This window comes from Anopheles nili, chromosome 3, assembly GCF_943737925.1.
Source record: "Anopheles nili chromosome 3, idAnoNiliSN_F5_01, whole genome shotgun sequence".
NCBI lineage: Eukaryota > Metazoa > Arthropoda > Insecta > Diptera > Culicidae > Anopheles > Anopheles nili.
Genome location: NC_071292.1, coordinates 62623869 through 62647016, shown reverse-complemented (window position 1 = coordinate 62647016; position 23148 = coordinate 62623869). Strand labels below are relative to the sequence as shown.

Below are 23148 nucleotides of genomic sequence, written 5' to 3'. Positions count from 1 at the left end.
AGTCAATCTGATCCGGTTCGCTTTTGAATGCCAAATGGAGCCCGTTCGGATGCGCATGTGTGTGCGATCGACTCCACTGGGGTCCTTGCATTCCGGCATCCAAACACAAACGCAGAAAGGAGCGGTTACGTTCCACGTGTGGTTCACTTTTGCAATGGAGTAAAACTTGCTCAAAAGGTTAATACAAAAAATTGGACAACTCTGTATGCTTCTGCTCACGCATCCCATCGGTTACAATTAATATCTGGAGGTTTCGCCTGGGTTTATTTAGTTACTATTCCCTGTCTTCCACGTGTGGGTGTGTCTGTTTGTCGCCTTGTCCGTAGTACTTTTTATGTGTCAAAGGTTTCTGTTTTTTTGGCGATGAACTTTAACATTTATGTATCATCGGTAGCCTGCGTTGCGTGTAGAACAAATTGCTCGATGGAATTTAAACAAAGGCTAATAGAACAGAAAAAAAAACCTATAAAATGATGAGATTGCAAAACAAAGCCCATTATCATGAGAAATCACTTCGATGTGAAAAGCTACGCGTACACGCCAATCTGCGCATTCTAAACATATCACCGGTATGTATTGATACTACACGACTGGTACGTCAAACAACGCATCTCGAGGCTCGCCAGTGCCTGAAACGTAAAAGCAGAAACCCACCGGTCGCCACAAACGTGGGCAAATTATGCTAAGGCCGTCACCGAGGTTTTCGTTTTTTTGATTGACACCGGCCCGACTACAAAACGGTCTAACCTATCCCGGCCGACTGCTGATTATTTTCTAATAATCCACATTCGACAACCGCGAGACCAGTTCCCGATAGGCGGGTCAAGCAATTCGTCATCCTTTTGGGCGACTTTTTGAACCGCTGTAACGTCTGATTCGACGGGGCCATCAATTAAACGGTGGTGGTGGTTTCTGTCGTAATCGTACGGAAAGGAAACAAAAAAAAACACGCGAATGCTTTAAGGCCCACCAAAACCGAGGGCTCACTGCCTGTATGTCGAAAGGTTAATGCTGTTTCTTACAGCGATGTTCGATAGGCATTGGCATTGCATCGAAGCGGTGGTTATTAAATTCGCACCCTGTGCTATCAGGGGATTGTTCCATTCTACCCGTTGCGCAATTTGACGATTTGTTTGCCTCAAAGGGCGAAAATTGTGTGCGATTGTCATTTAATCAAAAAATCAAACAAGAAATATACGAAACAAAGTATATTAGTATGAAAGTATATTAGTTAAAGTAGAGAAGTAAAACAATACCGTACTGGTTGAACAAAAAACTAAACACGTCACAAGTTCGACGAGAGCAACGCAAGACAAGACAAAGACGAGAATAACTAAAGACATTATACAGAAACGAAAAATAAAAAAAAAACAGTAAACCAAACATCAAACGTAAATCACATAAATGAACGAATAAACAATTTCCATCGTCAGATTTATTGTTGTATATCCTCCCAGCTGCTCTTGGCGCTACTTCTTCGCCTCGCCTCGTAAATCCATGAATATTTTAATCTACGCTTGAACGTCTTCCCGATACTTACAATGCGTTTAAAAATAAGTTTCACTACAATTGGTTTTTGCTCAAATTTCCGCCTATGCTAATTTTCGCTACAACGATATAAAGGTGCATTTCCCCGCGGGTGGGAAAAGGAAGTGATAGTAATGGTAGTGAACGGTTTGGTTTTTTATCGCGGGGCATCACAACGTCCGATGGCCGCGGTCAACCATTCGCGCCGTGTGCTACCCCACGCCCTTTTTAGCCCTTATGACACATGCACACACCTCGCGTGCGTGTGCTCTCGTTTATATTGTGGGGAGGGTTCCTCTATCGATAACGATTACATCATATACCTTGCTGTACGGTCCATCGTCTTCGTACGTGTCTTTCTACTCAATAAATTATCATTTGTAATACGCCCTTGCTGCTACGTACAGTGCCACTTTCGCCTCGCGAGTTGACCGAGAAGGTTAGTCAGTGGACTGGTACCACTTCTTTTGGCCCTTGCATCTAAACGGGCGCCACCGTTAGGCCGGGTCGGTTCGCGATTGCGCTTACACTAAATCATAATTTTTATTTGATCATAGCTACCTCTGTTTGCTTTGTTCATTTATAAGCGCCATTGCTGGGCATGCGAGTCGTTGCACAGTGCAAGGTTTCTTCGTGATCGGGAGATGCACTTTCGCTCTCACATGCATTCCAGACTGTGTACTCTCAATTTAAATAAATAAATTATAGCCAACAAACACACATACACACACACGAAAGCAAAAGCAAATCGTAATTACAACCGCCATCCTAAACAATAAATCTATCAAAAATGCACACACCTTAAACGCAAGCGAAATAAACTAAAATGTGGAAAAATGCCAATATCGCATTGCAAAGTAATCTCTAACACATTCGCTTGTGTTACACGGGCAAGGAAATGCTGCAAGTTTTATATTCACTTGCCGAGCTTTCCTGATCGTAAAGTCGCTTTCAAGGTCAGCGAAAAAGTAAAACAAAAAAAGAAAAACAAAAGAAAAAGTAACACTTTACTTCAATAAAACTTAACCTTCTATGCCTTGCTATTGCGTTCTTTGTAACTCAACAACTGTACGCTCCATGCGCACTCTCTCATTGCTAATTGTTAGTTTTACCCTTTCATCCATCAAAAGCTGTCTTTCGTTATCCTCGTCCATCACATAAATGTAGCTTATGTGGAGCCTATGAGGACATGCCTGAATTGGCGAAAGATGCGTCGCTTTCTTCGCTCGATCGCTATTTATAAATGCCTCTTTATCGCGAACAGCCTACGCTCTAAAGCACGGTGGCGGCCATTTACTTCTGATACCGCTTCTTCTGCTCCTTCTCGGCCTTCTTTTCCGCCTTCTTGAACATTTTCTCACGCTCGCGCCGCTCCTTTTCGTTCTGTTTGCGCTCCTTCTCGTTCAGTCGCCGTAGCTCCTTTATGTGGCGCTTCAGTAGCTTCTTGTCGTCACCCCCGACGTTTAGTATCTTGAAATCGGGCTTGTCCAGCTGCAACAGAGCGCCACCCTCGACCGAATGCTGCATGAACGCCGGTATGTGATGGTCTAGGCCGATTCCCAGTAACCATTGGCACACCTGGCCAACACACATTACAAGAAGGACGAGAACAACAACAACAACAAGACACTGGTTAGTTCCTGCCATAACCAAAGAAAAGGTGTTAAAGAAAAATGCTAGACAACGGTACCTGTTCGTTGGACCACTCCTCGACGGGACCATTCTTCCACTGGTGCGTGTCACGGATTCGATCGCTCGAGAAGCTGGACGTAGATCCGGACAGGTCGAGCGTACGGCTCGGTGAGTAGGCGCCCGGGGACGTCGATCCGCTCGACACGCTCGATGGCGACGGAGGTCCTTGCGATCCTGCCGTGGTGCCACCGCTCGTGGATTGTCCTTGCTGCTGTTGGGGCTGCTGCTGCCAGGGCCCGTTACCGCCTGGAGGAGATAAATTTTGTGGAAGTATGTTTTTCACTGCGGACGAAACAGAGAGAAAGAGAAGAAGCGAAGAAAAAAGAAAAAAGAAAAAAACCAAAAGAATCTACAGTAAATCTTTTGGCTCCAGACTACGCACACGATAACGGTTGTAAATGATAACGAAAAAGGACGATTCAAATGAAAATGTCGTGCGCGTTCCCGCCCCCAGTAAGGAAGCGAGGACGAAAATCACACATAAACACATCAATGAAGATCCAATGCGTGGCGCACATGCAAAGGTCGCGCAACAGGACATATAGACATATACACACACACGAACACACACAGGCAAAGCCGAGCCAAGAGCATAACTCCGGGCGGGTGTATTACCTTTCGGTTGTGCTTCGTTGACGGCCTTCTTGATTTCCACCAGCAAGTTCTGCGACAACGACACGGCCGGGCTGATGTGCCGTTGCTGCTGGTTGATCTCCGAATAGTCGTCACTCGAATCTCGAGACGATCCGTCATCGATCAGTCCACCACCGGAACCACGGCGCTCCGCTAGCCGCTCTTTTAGCTGTTCCGCCAGCAACGGCGGTGTGATGCCCTTCAGACCCTTTGGTCGGCGGCTCGGATACATCCAGCTGTCACTCGAAAGCCCACTGTCCTTCAGTTTATCCGTCGACGAACCGAGATCACTGTCGTACGAGGACGCGTTCAGGTCGGAGCCATAGCTCGAATTGAGCTTACCGTTGTCCGATCCGACGGCTGCCCGATAGATGTTGGGTATGGTGGTGTGCTGTTGTCCCGGATCCCCAGGCCCGCCAGTATGGCCTCCGGCTGAGCTGCGATCCTTATTGACCTGCGCGTATACCGGCGGTCCCGAGTCTTCTCCTGTCAGATTGGCCACCTTTCGGTTCACGATCTGTGGCGTGCTGTATAGACCGCTGTACTCGTGCGAACCACCCGTACCGGTATTTGTTCTCAACTGACCCTCTTCATCACTCTCGTCCAGCGCGCAGTCCGAGCCGCTGTTACTGTGGCTTCGCTTGCCGGGCAGGTTGCGCTTGGCCAGACCACCTCGAGCCACCAAGTCACTCTTGCCCTTGTTCAGAGAATTGTCTAGCAGCTCGTGCTGTGGAACTGCCACGTCTAGATCGTCGTCCTTCGCCTGGGGCACTTTCCGTTCGACTGTAGCCGTCTTGCCGTCCTCTCCCTCACCATCCGGTGACAGATCGCTGAACTCAGTATCGGACAGATCCGTCTCTAGCTTCTGGAAGACGGGCTTTGGTGGCTGGCGGCGACTCATCTGGGGCGTCAGCTTCAAGCTGGCACTATCGTACGGTAGTATTACGGGAAAACCGGCCTTTCGCTGCGTCTCTTGCAGTTCCTGCTCGAGGCTTATGACGCGATCCTTAAGCTTCTTCACCAGCGCATTGTACTCGGTGTCCTTTTCCTGCAGATGCTGCAGGTAATACTCCTGGAACTGAATCTGCAAACACACAGGATAATCATTTAGTAACCATGCTTAGAGATTCTTGCTAGGCCCTAGGTTACTCACCATGTCCCTTTCTCGGTGCTGATAGTCGCGCAGTATTTTCTTCACGCGGCTGTACTTTTTCTCCAGCACCAGATACTGCGCTTGGGACTGTTGCAGCATGTTCTGGTAATTGTTTGCCTCCTTCTTGATGTTGGCCAGCTCCCGTTCCGTCTGCTTAACACGCTCATTTAACAACTCAGCCTCGTTGCACGTCTGCTGGTATTTAATGAGCTAGTAAGGCGGAGATGTAAGTACGAGGGTGGAAGTGTGGAATGAAAATTGCAATTGCAGAAGGGAAGGGTGAGAGAAGAAAGAAGGTGAAATTAGTACAGCTTTTACCAAAACAGAACAGCTTTTACCAACGCAAATAAATATACACTTCTGCCGTTCCATAGGTGCACTATTGCAATTAAATAAACGTCGATCTTGTGATGAGATCGTTCTAAACGTGACTGGGGCGTGGAAAAGCGCAACTCTGTTTCTTCACAACTGTGTAATATGTTTGAAATTTGATAGAAATCGATAGAAGATACGGAAATAGCCAATTCGCATGAGCTGCTTGTGGTGCAACGTGGTGTTTCGTGACTATGTGAAAATGTAAAGCATATGTATGCTCGTGACAAATATGAGGTGAAAGATATCCAGCATAGAGACAAGTACGGAAATATATGCACACACACGCCTGGGAAGGACAATGGGAAGAAAACAGTTTTGCGCGCACAGAAACAGTGACCACAAGCACACAATCGCTCGCACACTCACACTTGCACACTTACACATAAACTTAAGATTAGTTTTTATTCGCTCGCACCGGTAACGAACCATCCAGCAAAGGACGAAAACCCACCCGTTACAGAAAGTATAAGTGTTAAATTATAATAAAACAAAACCATAAACGTAACTTACCTGTTGCTTCAGGTTCAGAATGTCGCCCTCATGCAGTGCAATGGTTTTGAGGTTCTGGAGATATTATTATTTGGTTTCGTGTTATCATCAAATCGTTTCAATAACATTCCAGGGAACCGGATTCGTTTCGATGAGGATAGTTTGATGATTTGGATGCGAAGATTGGCAAACGAATTTGGACACCGAAAGTAAAGGACGTGTACATTTACAGCCAAAAAAGAGCGAAATTCGCAAATTGAGTAGGTGGTCGTTTGAGCGAAATTTTGCAAGTTTCAATCAGAACGGTTCAAAATAAGGGGTGGTTGGTGGTTGTTTTGCGTTTTTTCGAGCGAGTGTAGGGGTAGTTGGTTGAGTTGGTTGGCAGTGACAAAGATACAGATGCATTCGTGTGACGGATTGGAAAGAAAGAAAGAAATTGGGAAAAATATTCCAATGAACAGATGTGAATGGTTTTGCTTTTATCTAGAGGATAACGAAATAAATGTTGCAATCAAAAATATAACAAGATCGATGGGAGTTCAAACTGTATGAGGTTTCACCGATTCTGGCGCTATCTGTACTGCAAACGTGGAAGTAACTGTTTGCTTCGTTCAGTTTCAGTACACTACAAGCTTTCATCCAAGTTCGAGTAACAAATAGGGAGTTAAAAGAAATACCAAAAATGAAAATCAAATACAGTGCTTGCTGTGCATATGTTGGGTGTAGCAGTGCTTTATCATGAAAAGGGTAGCATGCGTTTGGCGTCGATTTTCTCTGTTACATAGCGTGGCATGCAGTTCAATCTTACCGTCTCAATGGAAAGAGTATGAAACATTGTATACACAACTCTTATAAGGCTCAACAAGCCAGCAGTTTCCGATCTCCGCTTTCCTGAGGAGTTTTCGGTTCCAGCTATGAGTACTTAAGCTAGAAACTCGTAACAAAACCCATAAGTTCACCTATCCCATCTATGGCACCCCAACAAAGGAAACCAACAGATATAAAGCCGCAATTATGTTTTGCTGAACGAATAAAAAACAACAAATTGCAAAAAGCATCTACATACTAACAAACCAAACTGAACGACATCCGTATGAACAATCTACCAACAAACACTTTCTAACATCTGTGAGATATCAACGCAGCAAACGTTTAAAACACTGGTAATTGCTAGAAGCACTATAAAACAAAACTTTACCGCTTTATGCTGCACAGACATGGCCATTCCCAAACATGGTTAGAAGGTATGTGATGCACAGTAAAAAAAGAAATGGAATAGAACAAACGGTTTAAGTGAACAAACGAGAAAACGAAATACTAAACGTTCAACTCGAATGTCAATTGACAATTCGAAACAAAATGGAATCGGTGCGGTTAGTGGAAGCGGCGAAACGGCTTTCGAAACGCCGAAGCATTAATAAAAGGAAACAAGTAAAACAAACCTTAAACCAGTATCATTCAATTCACCTTACCATTACTTACTAGCAAAATTTAAAATTATTCGGCCGGTTTCAATCGGCTGTTTATGAGTTGATAAAGTTAAGGCATTGAACTCGAATATCGAACAAAACAAATACTTAAACTTAACATCAACATAACACTTCTGCACAATTTGTTTTCGGGTTCAATTCGTTGAACCTCAACTCCAATGACATTTAAAGCAGATTTGGAATGTTTCATTCGGAATAAGCTAACATAATAAACAAACGACAACGAATTGGATACCAATCGCCAATTTGAGAGATGAAGAAACGATAACGACTTCGATGAATGAAATGCGTATATAAAGTGTAGCATGATGATGATAAATGTCAGCAAACGAGCAACTTACCTCTTGCAGGATGCGACGCAACGATTCCACATCGCTGCTGCGTGCGGCCTCAGTTTCGAACAGCGATTCAGCTGCATTCGTCGTCGGACTGACTGGGCCCTCCGAAACACTCGAATTGGCTGACACCGGAAGCGTGCTGTCTTCCGAAATTTCCGCATTCCGGCGTATGTAATCCTCCAGCTGACGCTTGACACGTTCTTCCTTATCTCGATCCGCCTGCAAGCTCTGGCGGATCAGCTGAGCAACCTCCGAATTTTCCGGATCGCGCTCGCGCCCGATCTGGAATCGCACCAGACCGGATGTGTTGCGCAGGACGGACGCTGCGTACGCCTGCGTAACACCGACTAGACTTTTACCGTCGACTTCGATGATTTGATCGTTCACCTACAAACGAAATCAATGGTCAATTCTGCTCCACATTGCTCGCAACTGGCCATTTTAATTACCTGTATTCTTCCGTCACGTGCAGCAGCCCCATTGTCAGTAATGGTTTTGACGAAAATGCCCAGCTTCTCCAAACCAGCATCCGCTCCAACACCCATGCCTGTGGAAGGTTTGCGAGAGGCATTACAAAATACTCACTAGCATCGGCTAATGGCCTACGGAACATACCTATTATACTCAACCCCAAACCCTCAGGTCCCTTCATCAGTTCTACCGGGAAGACGTCCATTTTTTCGACTCGTTTCTCCAGCTCATACTCCGCCGAAGCAGCCACCGGATCGACATCCTCATTCCGTCGATCGTAGTCGTTCACCGAGAACGTCGAAAATACCTGCATCGGATTGGAGCTGAACTTCACCTTCGTCGTTTTCTTCACGTAACCACGCAGATCGTCATCGTCCATGTCCCGTTCGGCTTCGATCAACCCGGGTACCTCCATCCAGAAGTTGCCATCCTCGAAAAAGTGCACCCCGTCCGGGTTTACGTACACTTCCTTGCAGCGTACCGGCGGATACTCAGGAATGTAGAACCCGGCCGAGTTATTCGACTCGTCGTCCGCGGACACATCCGCTTCACTGACAACCTCACCGCTCGGAGCTTGCTGACGGTGGACGACTCCGCGTCGACTGCTTGCCGTATCCCTTTCTTCGTCCTGCGTGTCCTCAACGTGAGCTGCTTCTTCAGCTTCGGTTCCGGCGCCACCATTTTCACCCGCGGATTCTTCCAGCTTACTCAGATTAATGCTGTCCGAGGTGGTAGTCGTAACGCTTGGAATCGAATCGCCAGTGTCGACATACGAGTCGGCAAGAATGGACGACGAATCAAGGATGGTTTGGTTGAGCAGATCGCAGGTCGTGTTGTTGCCGATGCTCGTTTCCTCCGGCTGACTAGTAGTGGAATTGTTCCTGCTCGCACTACTTGGCGGCGGTGGTGGTGGAGGTTTATCGCGCATCGAACCCACTGTGGAAGAGGAGACATTTTTCGGAGCCTCCAGCACGTCCTTTAACCAATCCGGTTCGTCGGACATCGGTATGGCGGAGGCAACCGAACCTGGGGTCTGTTTTTGTGGTGCCATCGGAGTTGATGGGACCGCCTGGTGTTGCTTAGTAACTGAAACTGCGGACGCTTCCCGTTCTCGAACCGTTTGCCGAGGACTAGCAACAACACGTGCCGGTTCTTCCGCTTTCGCTTGATTGTTGAGCAGAATTTGCTCCACCTCACGTGCCTGTTCATCTGAGAGTAGTGGCCTTTGTCTGAGAAATACGAGCAAATGAAAGTAGCACGGACGATTATTATCACCATACAATATGTGTTCATGCACTTATCGTAGATCAAACGAGGCAAGGATCTTTCCATCTATACGACAAAGATCACACAAAGATTAGGCGACTTATATCTTATATCACTAGAAGTTAGCAAATTTAGAATCGTATTCGATCTTCACATTACCTGATCCTGTTCTCCAATATCCTATTGCGCGAACATGCGCACACAGAAATGATCAGCCAAGCAGTTGAGCCAACACAGATAAACCCGAAGGATGGTTTGGGTAGATGGAAAGAGAACAAACCCAAACCAAATGGAACGGCAGAGCGAGTGACGAAGCGTGGCCCAACGGCGTGACGGAGGATGGCGATGATGGTGATCATGTGTAACGTGTGCATGTAAAAGGAAGTGTCGAATGAAGATGCATTTCGTGCGCGGCGTGATGGTTGTGTGATGCATGTGGGTTTGTTTTCATTCCATTGTTTACATGCAACGAAGGAAGACCGAAGGAACGAATGAAAACACAACAATTGTCGCGCCAATGGCAAGCAACAAGCACGAATCAAAGCCAAACATAAGAAATGAAATTAAAAAGAAAGAGAAAAGAGAAAAAAGATCAATTTATTTTCGACGATAGAAGCAACCATAAATATGGTTAAGACGCACTCAAAACTCTAATCAAACAGACGAAACCCGAATGTAGATTATTGTGAAGTGGTGAACTTCAGATATGATCCATACTACTTTCCCTATCGCTAATGACTGGATCGAATTTCTTCTGGTCGGTCTTCATCAAAGGAGACGGATATGGAAACATATCCCCAAAAAAATGGAACTATTTTCTTTAAGTAGGAGTCTGTAGATGAATTTTGTGTATATTTGTGATGGCTTTACAAGGCAAGATCATTGGAAAAATGGATTTGGAATAATTGGAACAAACGATGGAGGCGCACAGTACCTGGTACAAACAGCCAATTAACGTTTTTTTCGCTTTTTCCGCCAAAGAAGATGTCAAATGTAATCTAGAAACCGTCTTCGAGGAATGCACGCTCATACTACGTACTGATTTAATTCCATTCATAGACGTACAATGAAGCGATGTCAAGGGCAATGGTGCAGTTGCACACTATCAGCTGATAAAAAGCGTCTTCTTCAAGCCCTGCTTCCCACCTTACCGGCACTACGTCGTTGTAATGCAGTTAAACTACATTCCCCAAGGGGCACAAGCTACTTTACATCATCGTGTGTGATTGACAATTACTACAATTATAATGCACCCTTCGTTCACTGGGTTCGTACAAGAGCAAAGTGATTGCAGCCTTGTTTATTCAATGAATTTCAATCACATCTCACATTCACGAGCAAAAGTATGCCAATAACGATTTATTACATTACCATCCGCTCTTAGGCGAATGATTCCTATCGCGTGTTTCTCCGCGGCCATGTGACTGAACACATTTATGATGTAAATTATTTCAACCCAGCAGGGGAATTGCATCACACACCATCGAAGATCGATAGATCACATTCCCCGGTGACACAATTTCCCGGTTCCTGGGGAGTTTTGGACAGGAAGCGAAGCGTGTTGCTTGTAAACAAGCATTTTCCACACGGATATTCAATATACTCGTACTCTGAGCCAGTGCGGGGGCTAAAACACACGCGGAAACCATCCCAAAATGAATTGGGTCAACGCAGATCATCTGTTTTCTTATGTTAATTTATCAAGCAACGGGCAGAGGTATCTAAAGTAAGCAACCGAATCACACTCTGTCTGATGGTACCTTGGACGTTCTTTGTCCGAGTGCAATTGAAAATAATCGATGCCAAATTGCTGTCAAATTTGAACGATGTACCTTTTAGTCCTTAAATAATTTACATCAACAACGAATGGTTTTATGCCTTACTTGATGTAACAGATACAAATACACGAGCACACTACGCTTCCTGCGAAACTGTTACCAGTATAGGAAAACTACAGCAACAAACATGACGGTTTAAAACACATTTTTGCTTAGATTCAAAGCCATTGGTAAACATGAATAAGACACATACACCACCTGTTTGGTACACTTACGACAACACCATACCTGGTCTAGTGCCACACCACATCCTATCGAATGTCACCACTCCACCGGAAGTACGTACCTGGAGCTTAGCAGCCGCTCGGCTTCATCAGCCGTCATCTCATCCGGAAGCAGGCTATCCTGTTCGTTGTCGCTAGCATCTGCGAACTTCAGCGAATCCTGCAGATCCAACGGTGGACCCTCCGGAATAGGCGGAGGTCGCATAGACGCCAGCGATGGTGGATCAGGCAGCGTTTTCGTGCTGTAATCATCCTCCACCTCGCTCAGTGTGGGTCGTGTCGGATCCAGCAGCGTCTGAGGGCTATGGTAGCCCTTTTCACCCATCTCACTCAGCTCGTCAAAGTCCAGTATCTTCGCTTCGTCCCGTTCACCGTCCATAAACGCTAGCTCACTGTCCGTGGCCGTGGTGGTTGTGGAGCTGTTGTCCCCAACCGAGGATGGCAAGATGGACGCGTACAACACTCGATCAACCGATGGCGTTCGGCCGTTTGGAACCGCTCCTGGGCCGCCAACCATGGGCTGAGATGAACCTCTGCCATTCAGCATAACCGCTCCATTACTGCTGCCATTAACGCCACAGGACTGAGATCGATTGTTGGCCACCATCGGTGCCGGAAGTTGCTGCATTCCGCTAATACTGCTGCTCGTGTTGGCACTTCGGTACACGTCTACCTCGCCGTAGATTTCGTCACACTCGGTGCCGTCTGGTCGGACCCGGTAGCCAAGATCTGCATAGGTTAGTTTGGCTTCCGCCGGGCTGCTAACCGGTGAGCGATCTTCACCAACCGGAAGCTTACGTGGTGGAGACGCCGGCAACGGCAAATCGAACTCGTAGGCTGGCTTCAGCTTGGCTTTAATTTCTGGCGATGGCTCGTTGAAGCCACCCTCGTCCGTGGTAGTCGAGCTGCTGATGATGCTCGGTGGACGATTTCCGAGTCCTGCAGCCGGTACATCGAAGCAAATGCTCGATACCTTCGTGCGACGTGTAACGCCATCATGCTGCTGCTGATGCTGCTGTTCACCGGAATGTTCATCGTCTGTTCGTGAGGATTTTCCTGGAACGAAAAATAAACACAGTTCTTAGAGTCAGAAAACGTCACATAGAGTCACATGCACCATATGAACGATCTGTCTTCGACACAGTGTCCGACAAAAAAACCGCCAATTGCACCAGACCAAACTGACCAACAAAACGTGTCATCTTCGGACGATCTACGCGGACTAACTATCTGAAATTGGCACCGTATGTTCCCACCATTCAGCCCAACCTGCTTCCAGTGGTTAGGGAAAGGGACTCAACAACACCCACTCACCTTTGCAGTCGATGCAAAAACGGCGAATACTGAGACACATCGTGTTGCTGCTGCCTGATGCACAACACCGGTCGGCTCGCAACCCAACTCTACGCTCTCACTCGCGAAACAACATCTTATTCTACTGCGCGTTTGGAAAGCGTAACACACGGTGGGATGGTTTTTCCGTCACACACTCTCACACAATTTTCAACCTTTCCACGGTACCGCTCGAAAGTAACAAGACGCTTACAACGTGCGCCTGTTGCTGGTCAGTCATCTTAAATGCGCACTTATCAAACACAAAAGGCACCTTCGCGCGTGCGATCCACGGCTGCCTTCGATGGACAATCAGCGTTGCAAATGCGTCCTCCACCAGAACATTACCATCGCTAGCTGGCAGAGCACAAAGATGTTTTCACGACTTTTCCCCGTTGTCACCTCCATCGGCCATTCTTCTCACAATAGCTCACGGTAGATGGTACGGACCGATAGCGAATGGCCAGGGGTCAGCCAACGTACCGACAGAGCCCTCTAAAACGTCCATCAGATGAGCCCACGCCAGGCTGCTATTATGTGTTAATGAATTGCATTCGCGGTGTTGTTCGTAATTTTAACCACTTAGGGAACGTTTGCTCATGACAGAAGACTAAATGTTTATTGACTTTTTCGACCGCTTTCGTCGTGCGTAACTTGGCTTTGTGGGGAGGAGGACTTTTTTGGTTGTTGCTTACCGTCTTCTTTTAAAAATGCCAATCTACTTCAATCAACTGCGTGGCGCTTTCGTTTTATGTGATTGCCATCTAGGAGGTGTTGTCATAAAATTATTCCTCACAATTGACTGATGGGAAGGCGAACGTTTTTCTTGGACTACATTCAATTTAGGTGGGACGAACTACATCATATTTCCCACAAAAACCACCGTTTTTACATTGTGTTTAGTGTAACATGCAATCAACGTGATTTTACAGATGTAAGTAGTTCACCAGAAAGGAAACATTTCACTAGTTGACTGAGCGCTATCAATTTTCCATTGACAGATCACAAAACAGATACGTTTCAGCGTATAAATCCGTTACACAATTAAACCACGAGCCTATCGGATTGTCTTATTGCTTAATGAAGTACGAGATTTTGAACAGTCTGTTATGCCAACACTTTTTCCCGGTCCATCATTCCCAGCGGACCTATCTCCAGAAACCGGAAAGGAAAAGAACCTTCAGCGTGGTGTCATATATCTTGGGTATTCAAACGTATTGAATGTTTCTTTGTCGGGAAATGAGTTGAGCCGAATAGCAACGCATGGCCCATCAAAAACGTGCCCAATTATTGATACATACGAGGCCCCCGGAGAGTGGCTACGTGGCTCATATTACGCTTTCAAATCACAACATTACTTACTGGCTCGGTCCCACGCGAGGCGGCGAACGAAACCAGCGGCTTAATCGAGCCGTTTGCTCTATTCCACTGCCACATTGCCACAACACATGTTTCACTCATCTCATAGGGAAGGCCAAGTCGTCAGATGGCGCTCAAGTCCCCACAAAAAAAATACAAAAAGAAAGACGGAAAGAGAGTAATGTCCCAGTCACCGTAAATTCTAACGACACTTGCACTCGATCGATCGCCGACTAAGAATTTCGGTCTAAAATGTTGGCAGCTGCTTCACAGAGATCCCTGCTGTGGTTTGCCAAGTGAACCAACGGCAAAGTAAACCCAAAGCTGGTTCAATTTTTGGAACGTGCCACTCCGAATTCCGAACCGCGCGCGCGCACGTCAGGAAACCGTTGCGTTGGTGGAAATGTTTTGCATAGCCGGTCTTACCGAGCGTTCAGTAGGTTGTAGATTGGTCGGATTGCTTCGCATTTAAGTGAATGGTTACGGAACGATCGGTTTTTGGATGGAAAGTTCAACGAATAGCTGCCGGGGGTGGTATGGATGCTGATGGAATTCCTGCCACGAGCACCACAAGTCGAAAGTGTCCTCGGCAGAGCGGTCGCTATATTGATTGAAGCTCATTGATTAACTTCACTATGGCGTCATAAACCTTGGGTTAGCGTGAAGATACCCTTCAGTGCAACAAGAAACATTTTAAAAGATTGCTTACTTTTCAAACATACTTAAACAACACCAATAACCTCCGTCCACTGCAACTACAGGGCAGCAAAATATTTTCACATTTCTCCTTAATGGCCACTATGCGGTAGCCGTGAAGAAAATTTAAACAAAAAAAGAGGACCTTTCCCTGACGTCATTGAGAGCTTGCGTCAGGCAGACACGAAATAATAAACCTGCCGACAGATTTCAACCTTTTTTAATCGCATTTTCAATCACTTAGCTACTATGATTCATCAACCGAAAGGCAAGGAAAGATGCAAGAACAACCCACCCGGTCCAACGGCAACCGATCGAAACCGAGGTCATCTAGCGAGGTAATAAAACTTTAAACAAGTTCTCGCAAAACCGTTTACAGTTGTTTGACATCTCTTCCCACAAACCACGCTCACGTGTCATATTTGGACCCGCGTGGACGTCGGCGCGGGAGTTTCACGTCAGTGCCACGATCTTGGCCCCACGCAGGAATAAATTGGATGATCAAATATCCACTTAGAAATGGATCTTCCCCCTGCGCGCCCGTTTGATCTTTCGCCGGGCCCCGTCGATCGCCAATCGGGGTAGGTATTTTTTTGTTATTTTCTTTCCCTCAAAACGAGACGAAAGTAATTGATGGCAGTTTCGGTGATGACTCTGACAAACTTCGGTTTTACGCTTTCCCGTGAATTGGCGGATATAAACGGCGTTTTGACAAAACGTGGCCCAGCTAGTCGAGTGATCATAACAGAGCAACACATACGCGCGCGCGCGCCTTGTCACCATAGACAACCACAACCCCAAGTGATGGTTTCATCACGCGAGACAAGTGGGATACAACAAAAAAAAATTGTCCATTTATATTTATAAAAATTTCAAACGACCTCCCGACCGTCTGGTTTTTGTGACATTCACACATGTGGGGACCGCCATAACAACTTGGGACGGTTTTTGCTGTGATTGGGCAACGTCCATGGCCAAACAATGGTTCGCGGGTTTGGATGATGAGCATTTTGCTTCGTTCTTTTTTTTCTGGCAGATCGTTCAAATCGTTTGTTTGTTTGTTTGTTATTTGTTGCGCTTCGCCATGTTCGGTGGAGGAATTTGCTGTGCACTTTCAACGTGTGCGCGGTTGCTTGGTGCTCGATGGAATTTTGCATAGCTGTTAGTTTTCTCAGACCGTCCGCTTGCGGCCATGTGCTGCGTAACAACGCCAATGCAAACGAAGTCGATCGCACGATCGCATCTGCTATTTGCGTGAAAACAATGAACAAACAGCATTCGGCACTATTTGGGTGGAGTGGCATTTGACATTTCAAGCAGTTGTCATTCACGCTCCAATCAGCGATAGAAAAGAAGGAAAACAGACAAGAGAAACATTTCTACTTGTTATCCCAGGGGATCGCATTAAAGGCTGCTGTACAAAATCTAAAAAATTAACCCCAGCAAACATGCCGTACCGGATGAACGGACGCGCGATCTTGTGTGGCGCCAGTGGCGATGTGATCGGTAGTTGTTTATAGCAACCGAAATTAAATTTAAAACAGTCTCCCGCCCACGAAAAATACCGGCTACCGGCGCGATCCTGGTCGATACATGGCGACGTGTCTAAGGTCAGAGTGATTATTTTCCTATTTTTAAGCGAGACATTTAAACGTACTCAGCTGTTTTGTAGGCACCTCAAATTTCGACCCCCTAAATACATAATTCAAGTGAATTTATGATTCACCAAACACGATGCCGTAACGTCAGCAAACGCGTGAGGGGTTTTAACATCCCAAGTGTAAAGAGTGTCTTCAAAAAGCATAAGCGTTCACCACTCTAGGAATGCTCCTCTTTTCAGAACGCTAGGCAATACGCTCGGTGGTATCGCTCACGGCCGTCGAAAAGCATTGCAAACATAATTGGCAGCCATCAATTGGGTACAACACAGAGGGAGGAAAAAAACTTCGCAGCTCCAGCCGCAACTGGCAGTTGGTACTTAAACCAATTCTGATGAATTTCAAGAAGGCTCGAGAAACTGCCGCTGCACTGCACACTGCAGCTTCTGACCAACTATTCGACGAACTCTCATTCACTCGATCGCTTCATCTTTACCAATTAAATTGTGCCGGCACACCAGTTTACAACCCCGCTCTAGTGGCCTACTCTGGAACGTGAATCAAACTACCCCACTAGGGCCTGAAAATACTCGAAAGACAAACATACCGCATGGGTCTTGTTTGTGCGCATTTTATTCGTCTCCACATTTTGGCCACGCCTCGCTTATTTCACATCATTCCACTTGCTAGCAAAGAGGGATTATATCCTTCACGCCATAAAATTATTTTGCTTCCCCATATTTTTTTGTGCTCTCACTGGGATTTGTGAACACATATTCCATTCCTTTCCCACATTGAATGGCTCACTCAGCGCCCATCGCAAAAAACACGCTAGCACGGAATCGCAATACACAAATATTCATCAAATCCAACGAGGCGGGCTTCTCCTGTTTTTTTGGCTCTTCTTGGGTGATGGGGGCATATTCTGTAACACTTTCACTTCAGCTACTAATAGATTAACCCATTTGCCTGGCGCAGTTGGTGGGCCCGATTATAAATATACATATACATTTTGCCCCAACAACGAAAGCGCCATCACTTTTAATTCTCACGTGGCAACACGCACAGACACAACATTTGCAATACGGTGGTTCACGCCGAAGGGGTAGTTTCAAAAGTGGAATTATAAAAGAAACTGTCCCCAACCAGCAGTGGGTGGCACATAAATCAGACACCTCTGGAAAAGCGGTCCACTCCCCTGAGATAGTGCTGATCCCGCACAAGGTCGCCACTACTGTTCACGATCACTTTACTCCTTTGAGTCTCGCCTGATACGCTTCCTTCTTCACCGAATGGAATGAAGCATACAGACGATGTTGATCGCTACATGGCGCCAACACCGCCTACACCATAGGCGTTGCCACACTCACCGGCGACAAAACAAATCAAAAAGAAGCACAAAAACAGAACCAAACAATCCCGGGAACCCGGTTTTGCGAATAACAGCACCAGCCGGCGATCACGTCCGTGCGGATGGGAAGCTAACACGGGAAAACTGTCCGACGCCGATCCTCGGTGTCGATCGCGGCACGTTCGCGGATGAGCTGTGCGATCGACGCTGTGAGACAAGAGCTCAACTACCGCGAGCGCTTAAATTGATCGAGAGAGGGTCGAACTCACGAGCTCGAGCTCTCTCTCGTATGCGAGCCGGCATCCATGGATGCTGCGGGTAGGGTATACTAATGGCCGGCCGGCAGCATTCAAACGCACACATATCTCGCCCACGAGCCGGCATGATCGGAGAGTGCTAGTTTCCATTGGAATACTACCGGACGGTGTCTCAAACCGAACGGCCGTGCATCAACCAACCGGGGAGTGGTAGTCGTCGATCGATTTTATGATCGAAACAGCATGGAGAGAATGATGCCACGATATGGGATCACAGGATCACAGCACGGGCCAGAGAGACTGCACGCCGACAATTACTATTTTTGGAAGCCTGTCTTAGCTGATCACCCGTGGGAGCATTGCGCGGCTTTTCATAGCTTTAAGAGCAGGTTTTGGATTGAATTTTATTGTCAAATTTTAATACTCAAAAACACATTTTTACAGCCGCTGTAGTGCTCGTTCTTTTGAGTGCGCCCATTGAAAAATCCCTGCACATGAATATTACCAACAATGCTAGAGTACGCCAACCGTCGTTACTTTTTAGAAGACACTTTCACTGACGCATCGTCGAATGAACGATGAGATAAATTCCATTCTAGTCAGCATTCCAACGCATCAACGCGCCCATTTCATTCCGTGGGTAGAATCATCATGAGCGCCCTCAATGAAAGGGCTCGATTGTGAGACGTGCTGGGCAGGAAATGCGTTTTCCGGGTACAACGATGGTTGCTACTCCCTCAAAAGTACATCTTCTATTGGCCCCTCGCGAGACATTTGTATGCATGTGTGCGAGCCGACGCAGTGCCTCTTTTCCCTTCACTTACACCACACATGGCGTTCTATTTATATCGAAAAAAACCAAAACTTCTCGATGCAGTGCCCGTTTGCGTTTATTCTGGAGATGCGTGATGGAAACGGTGATGCAAAAGTGTGATGAAAAATGCACAACAAAACTCCAACGTCGCATTGTACGCGCGCCCCTGCACCGAAAAGGCCATGCATTTTCCGCTCTCTCATCAGCAAAGATCTCGCGCGGGTGGGGGTTGGATTTTATGTTGTTTTTCTTTTCATCCCCGCTCGTAACGGGGTGCCAGTTAATTCATTCAGATTTATTTTCTTGCGGAAGAGTAATGGGGCTATGAGGGAAATATAAGCAGGCTTGTTGGTGTACAGATGTGTGCAAGAGCCAGCATTGAGTACTTCCCACAGGAATGCAAGCGTCCATGCTAAAGTATAAAAACGGATAGAACTCGTGGATGAAGTTGCGATATAACGCTATGCTGGAGATGAACGATATTCTATAGCAAATGGACACCACGGTGACTGCCAACTAACGATAACTTCGTGTGCCAGCAAATCCCAAATGGAGTGCGCTATTTAGAGATCCAACGAAATGCAGCATCATCTGCAAGCAAATTACTATTCGGTAAACCCACTAATGCGCCCCAGGCAATGCAACGATCGGGACCCGCACGGGAATGGCATCGATGTGCGGTTGGGCCGAGGGTTTTGTGATGGAATAACGAAACGAAACGCCCATACACCAACATCGTTATGCTGTGCTGCCCCCATTTACGACGGGGTATCGTTCCCGAATTAACTTCCGCCATTCTCCCAGGTTTCCGACCGTCAGGAGAACGGGTGCATAAAAAAATGCATTCATTTGCAATTCAGGCAGCCTCCCCCGGGATCCGGGCGTCATTTCTGCCAGTGTTACAGTGAACGTACTGGTTTACTACGCTCCAATAGCTGGAGCTCGGATCAAAAATAGGCCAATTTAGCGCGACCGCGTGCAGTGCATTCACGAGGGAGAGCTGTGCATCATCACTGCGGTGAGGTAAACCAGTACTAATTTCACGATCCACCCCACACGGTGCAGGATGGAAATGGTGGTTGATGTTTGCTCGCATCTCGAACATGTGAGCAGCATCTGCATCTGGGACGGGTTTTACGGGCCCGAGCGGGGCATAAACAATTGCAGCAGGTCAACGAGACGCTGATGCTTGTTTCGACCGTCAATTGCGCGAAAATTACCAACATTTTGTCCAAGCATGACCACGAATCAGTAGTCTCTTTGACGGCAGAGTTTTCCAGATTTAGGGTACCCCATTTCTGTAATTTTGTTCTACAAAAAGGTTAGAAAAAACGCCGAAGATGAAACATATGAAAATGAAACACACCCACCTTCTGAAGGCTAGCGGCGTTACATAAGGACCATGTGCCTTGTTAGCAAGTGCACGAGGAACTTCTACACATGCAACGACGACTTGCCCTAACATCAGACATTCGTACCACGCCACATACCGCACACCACACCTCTTGTGTTTGCTTAATTGCGCCCTACAAGGGCATAGACCCCACTCTCTCTCACTCATCGAGATGATTTAAGATCATCCCGACTACGGAGTGAATACGGTTACAGTTGAATGCGCGAAGATTTTCCGAACGGGGAGGAAATTAGCTCGAAACCGTCACACCGCCGGCAGCACCCTCCCAAAGTTCATGTTGGAAAAGTTATTATTATATCATGCACGACGCATCGCCGAGATTCGAAACCTCCGGGGTTCAGGGAGTCGCGCAAAACGAAACAGAAAGGGTTGTAAGCACCCACTTCCCGGTATGCTTGGGCACGCTCCGAGACGGAATCGAGTCTGAAGTACGCATACACCCTGCATACACTCCGCCTCTTCACAAAACATCCTTTCCGAAGGCTCAAAAGAGTGAGTAGATTTTTTTTCACTTATTGCGTCTCTTTAGAACGAACAGAGTTGGAAGCAACGTTTCGCAGACGATGCTATGAAGTGTTCAATATAAGCTGCTTAGTACCACCAATGAAGGGTCCTATCGCGAGAAGTCTCCGTGACCGGGAACAATGGTGCTCATCTGAACCCGCCACCCTAGCTATCTGATGCGTAGCAGACCAGGCATCCAGGAACCAGACCAGCAGGCCAAACAACCAGACTTTCTGCGCCGAATTGCTACGCGTCGATTACGATTCGTCTCGAGAGGATTTAGTCACGTGGTAGAATTGTTTCATTGGTGTTTGCGATGAATTTGTGCCACCCCAAATTGCAGCTGGATCTTAGCTTCTAGACTTACCGTTTAGTTCCTCAACCGAGCTCCTGTCGGCCACCGATGGGGTATCTTCCGCTCGTGAATCTTCCCGCTCGGTGCTTGCTCCTTTCACTAGCTTTTCCGTCGATTCGTTCTCCTGCTTCTCGTCCTCGGTGTGGATGGGCGAGGAAGGACCTGAGGATGCACTTGCCCCTGGGCTGGGTGAAGAACTGATGGCGTGAGCTGGCGAGGTGAGTCCTCCCGAGCCAGTGTCCTTTTCTGAGGACTGCCTTCGAGCGAGTGCTCCCAATTCGGGGTACTTGAATCCTGGAGCGGCTCCATTTCCGGTGGCCACTGGCACCCGATCGTCTAGATTTCCCTCGAGGGATTTCTTGCGGATCGCCTTCTCCGGTGGAACCACCGATTGTACCTGTTGTTCATGAGCACTGTGGTGATGTACCGTAGTAAGAACGGTAGTGCTGCTTCGTACGGGAGCCACCGGGGGCAGGTTGGCGTGGGGTGGTGCCGTCACCGGTGGAGGTTCCGCCTGTCTGGGTGGAGGTTTTAGCTTTTCCGGGCTCAACTTTGTGGGACTGAGCGAGCTCAAGTCGGTGGCGTGTGGTGGAACCGCTGGTGGTGTTTTCGTAGGACTCGGGAAGGAATTCTGCCGCAAGTTGGCGCTCGTTCGTGGGCCCTTTTCGGGTGGTGGTGGTGGAGGTGTCTGACGTTTGGGTGGACTCGGTGGTGGTTCGCTGGGAGAAGGTAACCGATGATACCCGGTGCTTACCGGAGCAACATGGCCACCGTGGTTGAGTCCATTACGATCCGACACGTACGTTGACGGTTCCTTTGCGGCACCATTCGAAAGGGCCGAATAATTCCCATTTGTTGTAGGTGCTGGAACGGAGCTGGCATTCGAACCCGCCCCTGCAATGATGCCCGTTCCCGGAACCGTCCGGATGATGTCACAACGGTTAAAATCGCCACCGGAAGCACCCTTCGTCGTGCGCGTCTTCGAGAAATGTGACGTCCAGTTCTTCTGCTTCTCGATCAGCTCGCGGGAGTTAAACTTCCGTTCCGGTTTCTCGGGCTTTTCGGGTTTCTCCGACTTTAGCCGGGACTGGTTAAGGATGCGGTTTGAATCGAGCTTCCCGATGCCGTTGCTAATGGCCACCGGTGGCTGCTGTTGCTGGTTGTGCAGCTGTTGCTTTCTCTTTGGCGATGGTGACCGGTCGGGGCCGGATCCGATATCGGACAGGTTGTCTTCCTTGCTGCTGGAATGTGACATCTTAATACTGAACGGTGGTGGCCGATTGACGCGTCCTTCGCCGAGCTTTTCGAATAGGGCGCGCGCGTTGTTGAAACGGGCCGCGTGTGATTCCGTCCGCACGACGGTGGCCGTTGGTGAGTGGGTTGCGGCGGTGCTGCCGGCGTTCGCACCTTCTCCGCGGGTTTGTACCTCCTGGGTGAGCTCTACAGGCTTCCGTTGGAATAGGTTCGCTATCTGGGATACTTTAGGCCCAGCGGCAGAAGCCGGATGGGCGGCGGCTGCTGATTTCTCCATCTTGCTGGGGAAATCGAAAATCCTACCAAAAAAAGAGAAGAACCACGTAAGAAATCAAATATAAAATATAAACCCCACACTACACGTCTTGCGCTTCAGCTAACCATATTGTATAGAAGAATTCTTTTGCAAGATAAAATTATGCAAAACTAAGCCGAAATGAAATCTACTTGACACAACAAACACGCTGTTCACAAGCCGTATACGCAAGGCAATTAGAAGATAGTGAATGTTTTTGCTAGGTCGCGAAAATTATCACCATTGCTTGACCGTCTATTTCCACACAAGATACTGCTGTTTCTGCGCAACACCGGTTGAAGTTTCAAAGATGCTCGAGAATGGTCACAGTCTGCTGAGCTGCTCACTAACACTCAGTAGCTTCTCCAATCTAAGTTGGCATTGCAAAGAGGAAACAAATCTTTTCAAATGCACCGCCTGCTA

At 47.3% G+C, this 23148-nt stretch overlaps 1 protein-coding gene across 1 annotated transcript; it reads right to left on the bottom strand.

Moving 5' to 3' along the window:
• Window positions 1-1429: 1429 nt before the first annotated feature.
• On the bottom strand, window positions 1430-22707 carry LOC128726409 (uncharacterized). The gene is made up of 11 exons (XM_053820216.1): window positions 21189-22707; window positions 11559-12552; window positions 9594-9614; window positions 8313-9397; window positions 8147-8244; window positions 7701-8084; window positions 5891-5944; window positions 5006-5215; window positions 3835-4936; window positions 3218-3501; window positions 1430-3105 (listed from the first exon to the last, which is right to left on the bottom strand). Exons 1-11 carry the CDS (start codon window positions 22705-22707, stop codon window positions 2821-2823), a joined length of 6036 nt encoding a protein of 2011 aa, XP_053676191.1. The 3' UTR covers window positions 1430-2820.
• Between the last annotated feature and the right edge of the window lie 441 nt (window positions 22708-23148).

Excerpts from the sequence above, each read along its gene's own strand:
- LOC128726409 (XM_053820216.1), bottom strand. The coding sequence starts at position 22,707 with ATGGAGAAATCAGCAGCCGCCGCCCATCCGGCTTCTGCCGCTGGGCCT. Across the intron at positions 8,245-8,312 it reads TTTGGGGTTGAGTATAATAG|GCATGGGTGTTGGAGCGGAT; the intron begins GTATGTTCCGTA and ends AACCTTCCACAG. Across the intron at positions 4,937-5,005 it reads AGCACCGAGAAAGGGACATG|ATTCAGTTCCAGGAGTATTA; the intron begins GTGAGTAACCTA and ends GTGTGTTTGCAG.